This window comes from Falco punctatus (assembly GCF_963210335.1).
Source record: "Falco punctatus genome assembly, chromosome: 6".
NCBI classification, from domain to species: domain Eukaryota; kingdom Metazoa; phylum Chordata; class Aves; order Falconiformes; family Falconidae; genus Falco; species Falco punctatus.
In genome coordinates this window covers 44,381,486-44,398,977 of record NC_137585.1, presented here as the reverse complement: position 1 = coordinate 44,398,977, position 17,492 = coordinate 44,381,486, and the positions used below count along the sequence as shown (strand labels likewise).

The following is a 17,492-nucleotide window of genomic DNA, read 5'->3' as shown; positions in this document are numbered from 1 at the left end:
TTCACTGCTAAATGAAAAAGGTTGTATTTACTAATCTGACTGGGGAACAGGAGGCATCAAATTAAACTCAGTTAAACTGTAATCTTTAAAAGTCCTTTTAAAAAAATCCTGCCTTTCTAAACTGTTTGGGGTAATGAGAGAAAAACAGTTTTCATTATATACAGCCTGATCAAAAGACTTTGAATTAATGAGAATTAATTTCAAGGGAAGTGGTGCCAGAAGTGACTGAAGTATTTAACTGGGAAGGGAGCACCTCAAATTGTGAAAAATGGGGACTAAGTCTTTGCCAATTCAGGGCCACTATAGGGAAAACTTTAACATGCAACTTTATTTCCAAGGTTTGAGTGATATTGCAGATAATGGTTTCAGACACACGCACCCATCCCCCAGAAGGGGGGGGGGGGGGGGGCTGCAACTCTTCCTTCTGTCAGTGATTCACTGATCAAAAAATGAAGGCGGTCTTTGTCAGGTGTCTGTGAATAAACACGGGTGACCCCTCTATCTTTGGTTTTCTTGGCCCACAGGTATCTAAACTCTGGAAGGACTTCTTTGTTTGCCAGTAATATTCCCCAGATATCCCGTGGTCTTTGGGGCCATACCTAAAACTGCTGTCCTCTCAGCAGAAGTCTCCAGACTAGTGACAAAACCGTATTCTTTTCCTACAGGAGCTGCTCTGTGCTGAAAGGTGTGCTCCTTGTGTGGCCATTAGGCTAGACTCCTCATAAGGCTTGGCAAGAAGAGAAAGAAGCAGAGTCCCTCTTTCAGGTAGTAATTCTGTCATTGGAGTATTTACCCAAGAAGAAGGAGCCCCAGATTTGTCTGTCTCTGCAAGACATTAACTCTTTTTCTGCCTCATCTCCCAAGAAGATGTTCAAGCCTTCAGCCTCCAGGATGGGGAAAGGGATGGCAGCAGAGAGTGAGCCACCATGCTGTGTGGGTCAAGGCCCTGGTGTGCTGCTGGTGAGGATGAAGCACTGCCTGGGACCTCTCCCTGCCAAGGCTGGCAGGATAAGTGTTTTGCTGAGGCACTGTCTTGTCTTTGATTTCAGTGGGGGCTGCATGAGGCCTTTGGGGAATAAACTTATCTGCTGATGTACTATATTACCATAAGACACTTACAGAGATCCATTTATAGCTTCCTGAACAAGACTGAATTAATAAATTATTTAAAAATAATAAATTATTTACTTAAAACAAAATGCAGGAAAAAATCCTAAGAATAGTCCTGCACCAACCCCCTTTTTTTCCCCACAATAGCTAAAGAAAATCTGTAGCTGAGATAGCTCTTCAGTATGTTATATGGTAGGACCCTGTCATTTAGTGAAAGGTCACGGACCTAATATTCCCCTTGTGATTTTATCCTCTTAAGGATTAGTCCCAACAAATCCTCCCTAGACATAAATTCAAGTCAAAGATTTCTTTGTTTGAGTTCTTGATTTGTTCCAATTTGTGATCTGCTCTTAATTGTTTGCATGTCATGGCAGATGATTCTGAGCAAACACAAATGACTCACTGATTTGGGAGTCCTGTGACCTTGCTCAGAGAGACTTTGACAGCATAAGAGTGGCACCAATCGTCTTCTACAGAATGAGGAAGGGCTCAGGATTGCTGAAAGACATGCATGTCCTCATTGCATCTCCGCAGGGAGACCTGACCAATTCACACTGAAAGGGATGTGCACAGAAAGGCCACATAACTTGCTAATTGTTAATTGCACACTTGACATTTAACCTTAGCAACTTACGTATTGACTTTTCCACTTTCTCTTTAAGTGACTGGATAAAGCCTTTCTCTGTTTCGTCAGTGCTCCTTCTCCAGATGTTGTTAAGGAGGAGGGGGTAGCGCATCAGTCGATGCAAAGGAGCAACCAGCAGCTCTGGCAGATGCAGCCTCTTGCACTGTTCATTTTGTTCACACCACTGCTAAAGACAAGGAAAACCTCAGCTTGCTCCCTGGCAGGGAGGTAGCAAACAGTTTTCTGCATCTTCAGCTGACTGTAACGAGGCAGGGACTGATCAAGGATGAACTTTTCATACAGTGACAGCAGGGGCAGCTAAAGGCTCTTGTGGTTGAACCTAGCAGGTAGCTAAACACCACACAGCCGCTTGCTCACTGCCCCCTCGCCCAGTGGGATGGAGGAAGAGAATTACAAATAAAAAAGTAAAATTCATGGGCTGAGACAAGGACAGTTTAATACAAAAGAAACAGAAGGGATAATAATACTAATAATAGTAATAATATAATTAGAATACATAAAACAAGCGATGCACAATGCAATTGCTTACCGCCTGATGCCCAGCCAGTTCCTGAGCAGCTGTCCCCAGCCAGCTTTCCCCCCAGTTTATATACCGAGTATGGCATCATATGGTATGGCTGGTTTGGATCAGCTGTCCTGGCTGTGTCTTCTCCCAGCCTCTTGTGCCCCCCAGCCTACTCACTGGTGGGGTGGAGTGGTGTAAGAAGCTGAAAAATCCTTAACTTAGTGTAAACACTGCTTAGAAGCAGCTAATACATCAGTGGGTTATCAAGAATATTCTCATCCTAAACCCAAAACAGAACACTTATTCAGCTACGAGGAAGAAAATTAAGTCTCTAAGCCCAAATCAGGACAGCTCTCTACAGGGGGAATTGCATTACTCCTCCAGATTAACTTTACTGCTTCCTATTTCAAGTACTGTGGCCATACTAGCAGATCAAGTAGTGCTCTTATTTATTGGCTATTTTAAATTAATCAGGAAAACCTGAGTAACATTTAAGGCCCGCTTTAGGGTCACCTACTTCTTCCCACTTGGGAACTTTTTCCTAGGCGTGGGAGCAAGCAATGTTAACCCTGCCAGGCCCTAAAAGCTGAAGAGTTTGCTACAAAGAGATGTACTCCCAGTTTTAGGCTACCTTTGAGAAAACCCCACTTCTTCAGGATTCTCTTTTTTAAGCCTGTAATGTTGAAGATCAGTCTTAAGTATGTACAGGACATGTTGGTCTGCTAATAAGTCAGAAAGAGCACAGCCCTCTCCCTGGGAGCCCCACTGCTGCATTGGCTGTAGCTGTTGCTTCAGACAGATGCATTGTTGAACCTACCCTAGTGCTGTAATTTCATGAAGACATCACTGATAGCTCTTTCCAGCCTTAGAGGGAGGCAAATGCTCACTTACTGGTAGCGTTTAGATAACAAGCACTACCTTTTCTTTATGGTTAAGCAAAACCTGTTAGAAGAGCTAAACTGCTGCCTTGCAGAGGGGTTGCTTGCTGTCCTATCCAGGATGTTGCCTCCTTCCTGCAGGTATGTGGGTCAGCAAATACTGTGAGCTAGGAGAGCAGCCCGGTTTTCTTGCCAGGGCTCAGCCAAAACCGACCCTGCTGCCTCACTGCAGGCTCCTAAGACACGTAAAGGCACTGACATGCTCCTGGATTTCTATTCCCCTTGTTTTGGCTTGTATCACATACACCTTTCCTTAAGCAGAAGGAAGCCATCATATGCTTCTCCAGCATTGAGGTTTTTGTGCCCTTGCTGATATGGCATAGCATAGAAGTTGGGGACTTTTTTGTACTTAGAGAATGTGAGTCCTTTCATCTGCTAAAGCACGTAATACCCTATATACCGTGTTCCCACCCAGCATCTAAACCAAGCTGATATGCAGGACATATCAAAGCAAAACACCTAAAAGAGATTTTACAGTGTAGCTTGATTTTTGTTTCTTCTTTTCTGTAACCATTTCATTTTTTTTTTAGGGTGGAGGCCACCAAGTCAAGGGATTACATGTGAAAATATCTGAATGATAGAGGCTAGAAGTGAGACAACAGCAATATGTATTTCCCGCCTGCAAGAATGCAGCCTTTGCAGTTCCCTTTTGGCTTCCTCCTCCTGCCTTTTCTATATTACAGGTATGGACTTTCATGTGCAGGGGAACATACACTCAGAAGGGTGACTTCGTATTTATGATACCCTCTGCAGTTCAAAAAATCTGTGTAAAATGCTGTCTACACAGGTTTGCTTCCAATGAACTTCCCTAGTCTGGTGTTAGAATCCTGGCATAAGGCTGTCTGAAGACACTACCACCACCACCACAACCACCACCACCACCATCACTTTACTTTCAGGTAGATGCCAACTTCTCTCTGCCTCAGGTTTTCCAAGTAGAAGACAGCGGAGGTATAATTAAGGCAATAAATCTGGTGTGTCTGGCAGAGGTCACCCTGGAAAAACTGCAGAAAAGACTTGGAAACTTATCAAGAAAGAAAAATGTCATGACAAAGGTAGGAACAACAGTTTTAGTTTTGTAATGTGCATTTTACCTGAGATTTCCATGTACTTAGGAAAATAGGGGAAGAGGGAAAGGGGCAGTTAAAAAAGTAAAGGGCAAGTTAAAAAGTAGTAAAAGTGGTAAAGTAGTAAAAAACCAACAGTGCTCAAGTTATGCATGGGAACAGTTCTAACAGCTCTGCAGATGTGTGAGGCATTCTTAGACTTTGTTCTCATTAGAAATAGGAGACATGAAATTAATGTAGAAGCTGAAGATAAAACTCACTATATATGCAACAGCTTTACATGGCCTCATATAGCATGTCACTTTATATCCAAGTACATTAGACAGCTCTTAGAAATGTTGAATGCCATCCATGACAGAACTCAGTTTTGTCTGAGATTTTGTCTGTCTCACACAAATGTTATTGATTAGAATGCCTGAAGTCAGAGGTAATGGGGGTGAGAAGCCAAGCTCTCGGCTCCCTTTCCCTTTTTAAAATCCTAACCCTGAGGTAGGGTCTGTTTTAGTATTTTCCCAGCAGTTTTCTAGTGGCCTCTACTACTAGGGAAAGTTCAGTTCCACGGATTGATTTTTCTATCCGTATTAATATTTCCAGCTTTTCAGTCCTTGGGAAGTTGTGCAGGAAACAGAGTCCCTGGAGACTGCTTTTTCAGCAGCTGCCTTGTTTACCACGCAGGCTGCCCGAAAGGGTTGCAGGGCAGTGCTTAGCAGCAGGACAATTGTGTTTGTGCCTCTCTCTTACTTGAGAGGCACAGGCCCAAGTATAAGAGGTATTTCAGTCCCCTTGAGCTCTTAATTAAGCATCTAAATACACTTGTGTGTCTGGTACATGGAGTAAAGGAAGGTTCTCTGTGATGGAGTGGAAGGAGGTAGGGAACATCCAGTGATGGGGCTGGGGTCTGGTCTCAGGGTAACATCTTCCATAGAGCCAGAATCTCACCTCTGCCAGTGGAAAAGTCTCCTCAGGGTTTGAGCTACTCTTCTCCAGAAAAGAAAATTCTTTCCACAACCACCTCAAACATGCCAATGAAATAAAAGAAAAATATCCCACTGGCAGGAGGTACTCAAGGCTGAGACCAAACTGCCTGTGGTAGATGGTGGGTCCTTGACTGACTTGATTGCTCTAAAGCACCTGCATGCTATGATAAATGGTCTGCTGCAAGGACCTGCTGATAGCGAGAATACTTCTAATTACATTACCTTTCTGAGTATGGACCTGAAATCCATAGGAAAGTCTGATGTGCTGACATGCTCCTTCACAGTTTCAAAAAAGGTTTTCAGAAAACTGAGACTTATCTAAGTAAGGGTGGAAAAAAAATATTAGCATCAGTGATCTTCTGAATTTAAGTTTAAAACAACTTTATTTCCCATCCCTGGTCTCTTCAGAGGCTCCAAACCTAATGGGATGCCTATACTTATCTCCCCTACATTGCCAGAATTAGCTTCAGAATTACGCCTGGAGTGCTTTGATTAGTCGGAAGCTAAAGCAAATCTATACAAATACCCATTTAAATCATGATAATGCCATCTGACAAAAGCTTTGAAACAAGATTAGTTATTCCATTTAAACTTAGTATAGAAGCTGTATTTAACATGAATTGACATGAAAAATCACGATGGATGAATGGTATCTACTGGAAAACACTGATTGTGTATGACAGAGCTGTGAAAATTAAGGAATTCTTAATGGTCATTTGAAGAAGATACCATCTTTCATAATCTGAGTTTATTTCATGTTACTGGAGATGAGGGAAATTTCTATAAAATACTATAACAAGTCATGTATGCCCCATAAAATAGCTTTATATGTTTGCACTGGATTCAAGGGTGCCCAGATGTGTGTGAAAGCCTCCTCTTGAGCCCACACTTACCTTCTGAATACACTATTTCCACACAGATTTGTTGCCAGGCTCAGCTTTTGGCCAAATTTTAGGCCAGAAGGGAACATCACTCTCTGTGATACTGCTATGAACTGCTGTTGTAGCTACACACACTACTTTGGTGTATTTATGGGGGCAGAGTTGCTAATAGGATAATGCCTATTCTTTCTGTTGGGCAAGGGTGCATTTTACACCTTTTACAGTATGCATTTTTTTAATGGATTCAGCCTGCTGTCAGGAAGAAAGACATGCTGTAAAATGTATGAAAAAAAGGCATTACAGGTATTGACAGCCACTACTTTCCCCTAAGTTTGATCACTATTTTATATAGAAGTATGCATAATGGATGATTATTTACCATTCTCATTAATGAGGACAACAAAATTAGAAAACAAAACAGAAAATGTATTAAAGATAAATCTTGGAAGACATGACCGCGCTCTAGCCGAGCTCAGAGCTTTAGTGATCACTAAATGGCACACAGCAGTATACCCTACTCACTTCTTTGAACAAGACCAAAGCAATCAGCAACAACACATCAACTGAACTCTGGTAGCTGGCTGCATGCATGGTCTTAGCCCTCAGCCAGTGCAAGGTGAAACACATCAGCTAAAAATCTCTTTCTTTCTATCTCCAAACCTGCTCGGGTGGTCACTGGCAGCATCTCACTTGGTGTGAGGTCAGCCCCTGAGCAGAGGTGACTTGTTCATGTATTTGAGCTCTGGCTAATTGCCCCTACTCTGAAGAGTTTTCCTGCTTTTCTTGTTTTGGCTAAAATGGGAAATGTTATCTGTTAAGGCAAGGGAATTACATTAAGTGAAAGAACTTGGAGCAAGTAACTGGTTTAGAGCATGTGGTGTGATTGTGATCAGTCATTCAACATATGCACCTGAAGAGCTCCTTCCAAAATTCACTTTGCTATGAAGGCTGAAGTGTCCTGTAAGAGACCTCTCAAGCTAATAAAAATTACTGTTTTGCTTCTAAAATTATGTAAAAGCTGTTTTGGACTTATGGGTTCCTTTATTTTCGGGAGTTGAAAATGATCTCCCAGCAACTGGCCACCGACAACAAGCAGCAAAGAGCTGGAGCACTTCGCAGCCAAGCCTCGTGGTCTCTCTCCTGGAAGCTGGAGGGTGAATAGCACATGAACACAGAACATGCAGCCTGTGTGGGAGATATCCTTCCACCCACACCAAGGGAAACCTTAGCTGGAGAGGGGTGGTCACTGTTTTATTTCAACTTGCTCTACTGGAGTGGCATAATAGATAGCAAAGTCTTGGTGCACATCTGTTTGTGAAATGAAACTTGTTATTGTAGTTGTTTTGCTATTCTTACTGTTTTGTTGTAAGGATTGTGCAGAGTTTATCTTCATAAATTGTTTTAAAAGGATGCTGTTTATTTGAATTAGTCTCAGACTCATGCTTACTTTAGAAACAACTGCCAAATGAACTCTCCTCCCTGTGCAAATGCCTGTTTATCTTTTGCTGGAGGCACATGAAAATAATTTGCACTGAGGAAATTTGACCCCCACTGATATACGAAATAGAAATAAAGGAAGGACTAATTATCTGAACTAAGTTCCAAATGTAAGCATTGAATCTGAACAGAGGCTTTATGAATGGTTTCTCCTCTCCTTTTAGTGAGTTAGTTGATTTCTGATCTCAGTAAGACTTTTATTTTTTTACTTACCTTGTTTAACTCCTCTAAGTTTGCAAAAAGTCTCCACAAATCCACATCTAAGAGAAATTCATTATTCTGGAGGTATTTTAGAGTGTTCATAAATATCTTTAAAAACAAAGCAAAAAGCAAATCCATGTTATTTTCTATTTGTGACTGTCTTTTTTTCTCTGCCGCGCCGCCCCCCCCCAAAAAAAAAAAAAAAAAAAAAAGAACAAGTTTGCACTATAATTGTCATGAAATGGTCATTTGATTTGGGGAGGGCAGAAGACAATACTCTGAGAAACTTCTCCTGACCTGCCTGAAGGCTAAATATTGGGCTTTGTGTGAGGAGGAGGGATATGAGTGATGTCTCTGGGGTGTCTTTGAGGTTGCTACAGAGGCAGCTGTGCCTCTGCTGTGCCCTCTGGCAGAAGAGGGGCAGCTGAGCCCCCTGCAGATCTGTGTGAAGGAATTAATAACATCAGAGTCATAGTTACATATTTCTGTGACCTTTCTGAATGCTTTCCTTCCTACCCCATGCTGCCGTAAAAGTTGTTTAGAGTTACTATGGAAAAAATATATTGTTGGAATAGTGTAAGTAGAGGGCTCATGAAGGTTTTTTTTATCTCTTTGGATTATTTTACTAACTGTATGTGTGTTTATTGGTTGGTTAAGTTTTTACATTATTTAAGCTCTGATGGTGATCTTGGAGCTGTGCTGAATCTGACGTAAATCTGAAACAGGCTTAAAAAATGTAGATGCAGAGTAGAATTTTTTGTATATGTGTGAAAAGCATTAATGGAAAAACCCATCACCCAGGTACCAAGACTGAAGAGCTAGTGACGGTGTTTGCTTAGTCTTGTGTAATTCTTTGGTTGCCACAGGCAGTTGGCCTGAGAGCTTAAAGGGGATTTATGGTGGTCTTAAAGTTCCCTGTGAAGATTCATTAAAATCAGTGGGATATTTCTATACTGGCAAGCACTTAGATTAGCAGGTATCTGTAAAACTGGCTACCCAAATTCAATGGGTTCTTTCTTTGGCAGGAGAATTTGGGAAGCTGGCATGGATTGAAAGGTTTATCATTTATGGGTCATGCAGGGCTGGCTAAGGCTTGTCTGTAAGTTCCTACATCAGACTCACTAAGGGGCCTGCATGTTTTCTGTTATCCTTCACAGGATTCACCTGTTTTTAGTCTTCTCAGGTCTCTGAACAAAGTGCATGAAAGGAAGGATACTTCCATCCTGCCTTGGACCAATAGCTGGTCCTGTCATCCCCTTTCCTCTCCCTTCCTGTTCTGCCTCACCTAGGAGGAATTCAGCCTGCTTCTCTAGTTATTCCCCTTACTTTCCCATACTTCTTGCACTGCCTAGGCTAACTTTTCAGCAACATGGAAAATTTTTCACTATCTTTTTCCTTTGACTAATAAGAAAACAGAAATTGTCTGTGGAATAAGAGAAAAATTATAGGAAGATATATAAGGAATTTTCCATCCTTTTAAATGGGTACACTAACTTTTGATGTGTGATGGATGCAAACAGTGCATATATTCTTCTGACTTTGTAATATTCTTGTCCATATTTCAAAGCTCTTCAAATTCACCATTATGGAGGCAATTTGGAGTTTTTGGGAGAGGATTTTTTTTTAGTTTGCTTGTTTTCTTGTAATACTAAAACCACAGGTCTGCTGAATTCTGAGGCTTTCACACTCTAATCAAGATAATCTAACCACAGCTCAATATGAAGTTAAATGAAGAGTATTGAGTTACAGACTAGCAGTAGAGAAATACCCAGTATAGTCAATTGGAGAATGGCTTCAGTTCAGTGTTAGTGAGAGGAACAGTGGAAAATCAGCTGAAACTACTGCAAGAATCTGCAATCAGATGGTATTTGCAGAAAGTGATGTCTAAAAGAGATTCCATCAAGAAGATAAAAAACAAAGGGAACTGTGGAAACAGAATGAGCAGGCGAGATGGAAGAAAAAACGTCCCCTTCAGTCATTCCCCTGTAGGCACCCAATGAGAGGTTATAGGTAGCTTAATGCCTGCCATGCTGACAGCAGGGCAAATACTGTTTCATTATTTTTGAGAAATAAAATCTGAAGTTACCATCTTGAGAACCAGCAAATGATCCAGAAAGTAAGTGCATTCACTTGTGAAAAGTTCCCACACTGCTGCTTCTTTTTTCACTTCTATCCGGCTGTCGACATCTTCCTGCTCAGTCTTTTGTGCCTTTATAAATTCATGCCAGGATTTAGTCTATTGATCAAAGAAGAAAGAAAACGACCGGCGATTGCACTAACTGCTTCAGACCTTATGAAAAGAGTCTATGATCTATTTGCTCACGTAAAAGCCCAACTGCCAGTATTAGTGATTCTTCTTCTGAAAGCTTGAAGATTCTTTTAAAAAGACTTAAAAAGCTGACATTTTCCTCCAAAATATTTATAATATAAACACTCTGAGTTTGAAAGTAACACAGTATGATAATCTGTGTAGAATCCTGTATCAAAAAATAGCGGGCAGCTTGCAAATGCTAAAGAATTTAATCTGTTGTGCTGCTGCCGCTAGAAAGCAGGGATGGATGATAGGTTCCTATTTTCTAGATGGTAAAATACCATCTGGAAAATGTACCAAAGGTCTGGGTCTTCATAGGTACTGGTTTTGTTTAGTCCTAAGGTGGCCACTCTCACCTTACTGAACTGCTCCAAAGTCAGACATTCACATATAAGTTAAGCACGGACAGGAGTCCCCAACAACCAAGTCTATGTGGAACTGCATATAACAGCCTGCCGTGAGAAGCAGAAGGCTTGCTTTGCAAAGGGGATGGCGTTAGATCTGAGTTATCTGAATACTATCCTGGTAGCCCAAGCTTGGTGTTTCTGTGACTAGGGGGCCTGGAGGCCAGAAGCCTTGTGGCAGACAGGCTCTGGTGGGATTTCTGCGGCTGAACTCTGGCAGTGACCTCTATGTGGCCATCTCCGAATGCACCCCTAAGGCAGCAGTGGGGGTGACCAAGTCCAACTTGGCATCTCTGTGATGCTGCGGTTTCATTCCCTAAATCACAGAATGGTCAGGATTGGGAGGGATCTATGGAGATCATCTAGTCCAGCCCCCTGCTAAAGCAGGTTCACCTGCAGCAGGTTGCACAGAGTCACGTCCAGGAAGGTTTGGAATGTCCCCAGAGAAGGAGACCCCACAGCCTCTCTGGGCAGCCTGTCCCAGTGCTCTGACACCCTCAAAGTAAAGTTCTTCCTCATATTCGGAAGGAGCTTCCTGTGTTTCAGTTTGTGCCCATTGCCCCTTGTCCTGTCGCTGGGCACCACTGAAAAGAGCCTGGCCCCATCCCCCTGACACTCACCCTTAAGACATTTGTAGGCATTGGTAAGATCCCCTCTCAGTCATGTCTCCAGGCTAAACAGGCCCAGCTCTCTCAGCCTTTCCTCATCAGGGAGATGCTCATCATCTTGGTAGCCCTTCACTGGACCCTCCCAGTAGTTCCCTGTCTCCCTTGAACTGGGGAGCCCAGAACTGGACACAGCACTCCAGGTGCAGCCTCACCAGGGCAGAGCAGAGGGGGAGGACAACCTCCCTCGACCTGCTGGCCACAGTCCCCCCAATGCCCCCCAGGGTCCCATTGGCCTCCTTGGCCACCAGGGCACACTGCTGGCTCATGGTCAGCTTGGTGTCCAAGCTGCAAGGCAGATTCTGCAGAATTTCCCAGATCTGCAGGCATTGCTGAGAGTGTTGTCCTGATGTCTTTTTTCTGAAGGTGGTACCTCCCTGATCTAGGGCAGTCTGGAGGCCTAGCAAAATCCGGGGGGTTGTGACGGCCTTGGTAAGCTTCTGTGATGCTCACAGTTTCTGTTTTGCTCCTCCATTTCAAACAAAAAAAATACAAATACACCTTATGCTTATGCATTAATTTTACAGGATGTTCTCATCTCCAGATTAATGTAGTGAAAAATGGTAATTTAAAAAGAACACAAAATTTTTATTCTCATCTTTAAGTATCATTGCTATAGTACACTGAGTATTTTAATACCTTAAAGCAGAAAAATTCATATGTGCTGCAGTCTATGAACTTAAAGGTTGACAGACAGTTTTCCAGATCAGACACTTGCTTCTGCTTGTCTTTAGCCTGTTGAATGACAAAAAACCTGATTCATACACTGTTTTAAAGACCGTTAAGAAGTTTACACAGCTTAATAACCTTGCTCTGATCTGTAAGGAGTTTGCCCTTAACAGGAGTGATTTCCTTGTATTTCCAGGCTCTCCTACACAGAGATGAGGGAGTGATGGGAGGTCTGTTAGTAGCTATGGGTGGGGTGTGTTAGGTGGCTTAGGTATGGGTGTGTAAGGTCTTATTTATGTAATGCTGAAGTCTTTGGCAGGGCAAATCGTTGGTATGGCAACAGGCAATGGGCTACTCTCAGAAACAATAAAATATTTTGCTTCCTTCAGCACTGTCAGAAGTAGGGGACAACAAACTCATAGCTGAAATCATCCCCCTGCCATAGGTATACAAAGCTTGTGTGATTATTTATTTATTTAACATTTTTTTAACTTGAGCTACATGTTGAAAAAACTCCTTTGGTCAGTTGCAGAGTAGTGTCTATAAAATGAGCTTTTAGAGAACTCAAAGAGCAGGAGGAGTTTGTCTGTGTGAGGGATCATGAAATAAAAACAATTGCTTTTGGTTTGGCTTTGTTTTTCAGGCTGACAGTGCCATGTAAAAAATTTAACCAATATTTATGAACTCTAATTTAGTGCTGTAAGCATAGACTTATAAGGTGTTTGCCTAAGTTTTATCTGCTTTCTGGAACAGTATACTTGTATTACATGGATTTCTATTGTCTGAACTTTAGGCACTGATTTCAAGCCAATTTTGAAATATGTGTTTGATTATAGTATTTGAAATTCAGGGTTTAAGCTCAACTCTTAATTTTGAAACATAGCTTGAAATGGAGCAGAAACAATAATGCAATTATGTATACACACACTTAACAAATACACCAGCAAATGATCCTTCATAAATTAAATTTTATGGTATTTAATAGTCTCAGAAATAATTTTTGGCTAAATATCAAATGCATTTTTTTGCAAGTTTAAAATATTTTGCTGAATATAAAGTTTTCAGTTTTAGGCTATGCTCTTTCAAATGCTATAGAAATGGTATTGAATGAAGTGGGAACTCGCTCGTGCTAATCTGAGTACTTGCATTGGTTTCACTTGCAGAAACTCTTCTTTGATAGTCAAGATTTAGAAGACAAAATGCAAAAATATATTAGGAAGGGACTGTTCACAGTTATGTGTTTAGGGGTGTAAAGCTATTGACACTTGTAAACGATTTTTTGAATGATGAACAACACTCAGGAAATTCGGATGCCATAGTAAGTGAAAATTTTCATAACTGGAAAAGACAAGATGTGTTAGACAAGGAAATTAACTGAAGTGTGTTGGTGTGTATGCTGTCACTGGTGAGTGTGAGGGTGCTTATGAGGACAGGAAAAGCCTAAAAAAGCATCTAAAAAGCTACTCTGATAGCCTAGATCACTTCCACATGAGTGGGAATTAGGCAGATACTCCAGAGCCTAGGCATGAAGGTGCATGCAGAAAATACAGGATACACTGTGGGCAGAGCAACGATGCAACCGAACCACCTTGTGCTCTCTTACCCCAGGGAGCTGCGCTGGACCTGCTGCCACCTCTGAACACCTTGAATGAGAGCTTCTGCATTGCCTGCACTGCTCTACCCTCCCGATGCCAAGGGCACCTCTCCTCCCACTACCCATGGGGATGGAGAGCAGCAGCACTGACTGTGTTGTGGATGTGCAGTGGCACTGGTGGCTGTACTGCAGCCACCTTATCTTAATTGCAGATTAATGTCCAAGCAGTCCCAGGTTGGGCTGAGACCTCTGAGTTTAGATCACTTGCTGGCTGCCTTTCTCCAAGGGCAGTAAAGAAACTATTTTTACCCAGGTTAGTTATGGGAGAAAGCAAGGTCAGTGAAAAAAAAAAAAAAAAAAAAGTGGTGAAATACTCACAATTCCTCTTTCGGCAAATGGCCATCTTGGCTTTTTGGATTCTAATGGGTGAAACAAAAGTGTTATCAGTAAAAGAACAAATAGTTAGAAAGAAAACTTATTTATATGTTGGTGGTGGCGCTTTTTGTTGTTGTTTTGGTTTTTTTATGAAGCCTGAGGTACTATACTCTACTTGGCTTAGATTTAATACTTGTGTTTAGACAGTTTGTGCACCAGATTTAAAACCCATTAAGCCTGTTGGGTTCCTCCCAGCAAGAGTCATGTCTATCTGTGCTGGGATATTGGATGATGCTAAACACTCCCACTTGTTTCAGATGATCGGTAAGTGATTGTCAATTCTTTATGTGGGAAAATGCATCATATCTCAAGCCAATTCTTGAAGATATTAATTGTTTTGAAGCAAGAATGAGGGTATGTCTGCTCATTAGTGATATCTTGGAGCTATGCAGGTATTTTAAACTCCTGTAAATAAACAATCCTACAAACCCTAAGCCTCAGATCTGTCTTGGAGCTAGCACAGTGGTGCTGGCTGTAGTTTATGGTCCTTAGTGAGGCTCAGGGAAAGCTGGGGATCTAGATGTAGGAATGTACTGGTGAGAGGTGAGGAATGCCTGTGTTTGTTCAGCAAGAAATTTGGAAGAGTTTTCTAAATGTGGCACCCACCTTCAGGCCAGTGTGTGACTTGGAATCACAGTCAAACCCCTCTTTTTAGATTTTAGTTATGGATATCTTGTTTGCTTTCATGAAACTGCTGGTTGTGACCTTGACTGACTTATTGAGAAAATCTAATCTCTGGTCACCAGCATCTTCTGGTCTCTGGCAATCACACTGCACACTATACTGTATTCCACAATAGATACTTGTTGAAATTGTTTGCAAATCTACGTTTCAGTGTTGGAAGGTCTTGTGAGCAGCCTCCAGGCATTAGTTGGGTCTACCATCTTCTGTGATTAGACCACTACTGGAAAAGAGTGGCATGGACCACTTTCTTCCCTCTGCTTGAAGCTGTGCAGCTAGGAATTTGTAACTCTGCTGCTTGCAGGTGGAGATCCTGGCCTGGGCTCTGCTTGCTCCTAGTCTGTGGAAGAGGGAGGTGATCCATGCCCTGCCCCCTTATCTACTTCTTACATTATGCATTCAGCAATAAAACACAGGGAAAAAGGAAAAAAAAAAAAAAGAAAAGAAAAGAAAGGCTTGAGGGGAATTTTAAAATTAGCAATGCAGTCACTTTGGTGTGGGGCAACTGGATACCCCGTGGAGGCTGCTCTGCTTCATGTGTCATTGCTGCACCGATCCTCTCGCCCCATCCCACACCCACACATTTTTTAGTCGCGGCTTTTGCTGGGCTTAGATGACCAAACCCCACCCTGTATCTGACCTGTGCTCAGCAGGAGGACTGCGTGGGACAGGTAGTCCATGGCACTGTCTGACACCAGGAGGTCTCCAGGGAACACCTCGAGTCCCGGCAGACTCACTACCACGGAGCTACGCCTGTGCTCAGCTGATCTGTGAGACGCAACAACAGCACACATCATCTCCTCTGCTCCTGGCTGCAGAGGAAACTTCTAAAGTGCTCCTTGCTGATGCAGGAGGAAATGAGCTAAAAAACCAAATCACAGTGGCTGTGACATAATGTGTTAAAGGAACAATGAGTAGAAAAGTTCAGTGATTGACAGCAAATATCTAATTTTCTTTCCAACTCCATATTGCTGCTGAGATCAAGGTGCTTATGGCCATGGCTTGCCTCAGATAATAGGTACTTAGAGAATTTAAATATTGGAAATCCCTAGGTTCTTCTGAGATTAGGCAAAAAGTGAGCAGATTTCAGAATCTATGTTTTGGCACTGGCGTCCAAAGCAGCAGTTAAATACCACGTCTCTAGTTGATATGTGGTTTATCATTACTTTTAACCTTCATATAACTCAGGTGGTTTCAAGAAAAGCCAGCATACTAGTGAAACATTTTAAATGTTGTTTGGGGGGTGTGTGTGTGTATGTTGTCGTTTTTTTGTTTTGTGTGTTTGTTCGTTTTGGGTTTTTTTTGTTTGTTTGTTTGTTTTTTAAAATATTTAACCTTTTGGCTAGTTTGTGCTATTTATTTTCTTTCTAAATTTTTTGATTTTTTTTGCTAATTCAAATATTTTGTATTTTGAATATAATATGACTCAGTGGCCCTGCTGATCAAAAACAAATGGCTCTTTCCAACCATTGTTGTTACTAATGGAGGGCTTTGTCCAGGACATAAATCCATCAAGTGAAGTGACACAGTATTCTGTTCCCAACAGGGTATTTGTGCCAGAGACTGCTTGCATTCAAATACAGAAACTATTGGTGCACATAAAAAAATTTTTTGGATTTTGCTAATAACTCACACCGATACCTAATTAGTTGCATTGTGTTGCTAAGTGACTGGTACCTACAGCTGCTGTTGTGCTGTCTTCAATTGACTGGTGCATGAAGACTGCATTAGAGTTCAAAGGGTCAGTAATTAAGTAACTGAGGGAGGAAGAATGAAGTGTGTGTACGTAGATAAAAATTCTCTTTTCCAGTCACCAGTTATTGTGGATGGTATTTTTGGTCAGTGAAGTGTAATTCTTACTGCTTTTTTTGGCCTAGGCAGATACCTTACTGTGAATATCTACCCATTTGCCAACACCTGATATGAAACCTGGCAGGTGTATTTTTCCCCTTAAGTGCATGAATAATCACTTGATAACTTATCAACTGGTGGGCTTGGAGGTAGAGAACTGGGATTTGATATGTGTAGCAGGACATGGAGATTATGGTTTCTGTTATGATCTGACAATGACATTGCTTGCAATTGCCTTAGCTAAACCAACCAAATTTTATAGATGAAACACTGCTGCTAACAACAGAGAGAGATGTAAGCTGTTGGGAGGTCCAGCTCTGGGACTTTAACACTTGGCATGTGGACACATTAGGGCTCGAAAACTATGTGTTGAGCAGTTTACAATGTGCCATGTACAAGTTCTCTAAAAGCTTTTCCTTTTCTAGTAGTCCTACTGAACAGGGAACATGGGATCTGTTTATTTAACTTCAGGGATTTACAATGAAACTGAGGTTTCTCATAAAACCAAACCTAACACATGGTTTCAGACCTTTTCTGGGTGGGATCTGTTTCTTGGTCTGTAAGGCCATACCAGTGCAAGGAAGACTGCTTCCTGATGACATGCACTGAGTGCTACCCAGTGCAAGTTTTAAGTATTGGTAACAATTGTATTAAGATGCTTCTGAAACCTCTAGTGATTCTGCAATGCAATCTCTTAGTCAGCTGGGTTATTATGCAAGCCAGATGCTGCAATATAATACCAAGATAATTCTTAAAGTTGTCACTCCAGTACTGGGAAATTTTGGAGATTTATTTCAGGTTGGATTCACATGAAAAATTTGCCAATGTGTTATTGATTTTTAAAGTACCTAGCGTACTTCAGAATTTATTTTGAAGTTGGAGGCTAGTGGTTTATGAAGATTACTAATGGGAAGTACAGTTTCATCGTTAACGGAGTTAAATGGTGTCATTTCCCTAGATCAAAAAGGCCTTGAACTTCAGACACATATGTCTAAACAAGCTCTTCACAGAGGTATGCAAGCCTGTGATGTGTGGGAGCATGCCAAGGTCACTTGGATTT

The 17,492-nt window shown here is 41.7% G+C and overlaps 1 protein-coding gene across 1 annotated transcript in view; it reads right to left on the bottom strand.

Moving 5' to 3' along the window:
- Positions 1-17,492, bottom strand: part of PLEKHG7 (pleckstrin homology and RhoGEF domain containing G7) — a 45,028-nt gene that overhangs the window by 12,443 nt on the left and 15,093 nt on the right. The window contains exons 5-12 of the mRNA XM_080393329.1: positions 15,222-15,349; positions 13,844-13,884; positions 11,842-11,937; positions 9,909-10,058; positions 7,835-7,930; positions 5,466-5,561; positions 4,093-4,203; positions 1,745-1,919 (exon numbers count right to left, since the gene is read on the bottom strand). Coding sequence (XP_080249455.1) covers positions 1,745-1,919; positions 4,093-4,203; positions 5,466-5,561; positions 7,835-7,930; positions 9,909-10,058; positions 11,842-11,937; positions 13,844-13,884; positions 15,222-15,349 — 893 coding nt within the window. The remainder of the gene's footprint in view (positions 1-1,744; positions 1,920-4,092; positions 4,204-5,465; positions 5,562-7,834; positions 7,931-9,908; positions 10,059-11,841; positions 11,938-13,843; positions 13,885-15,221; positions 15,350-17,492) is intronic.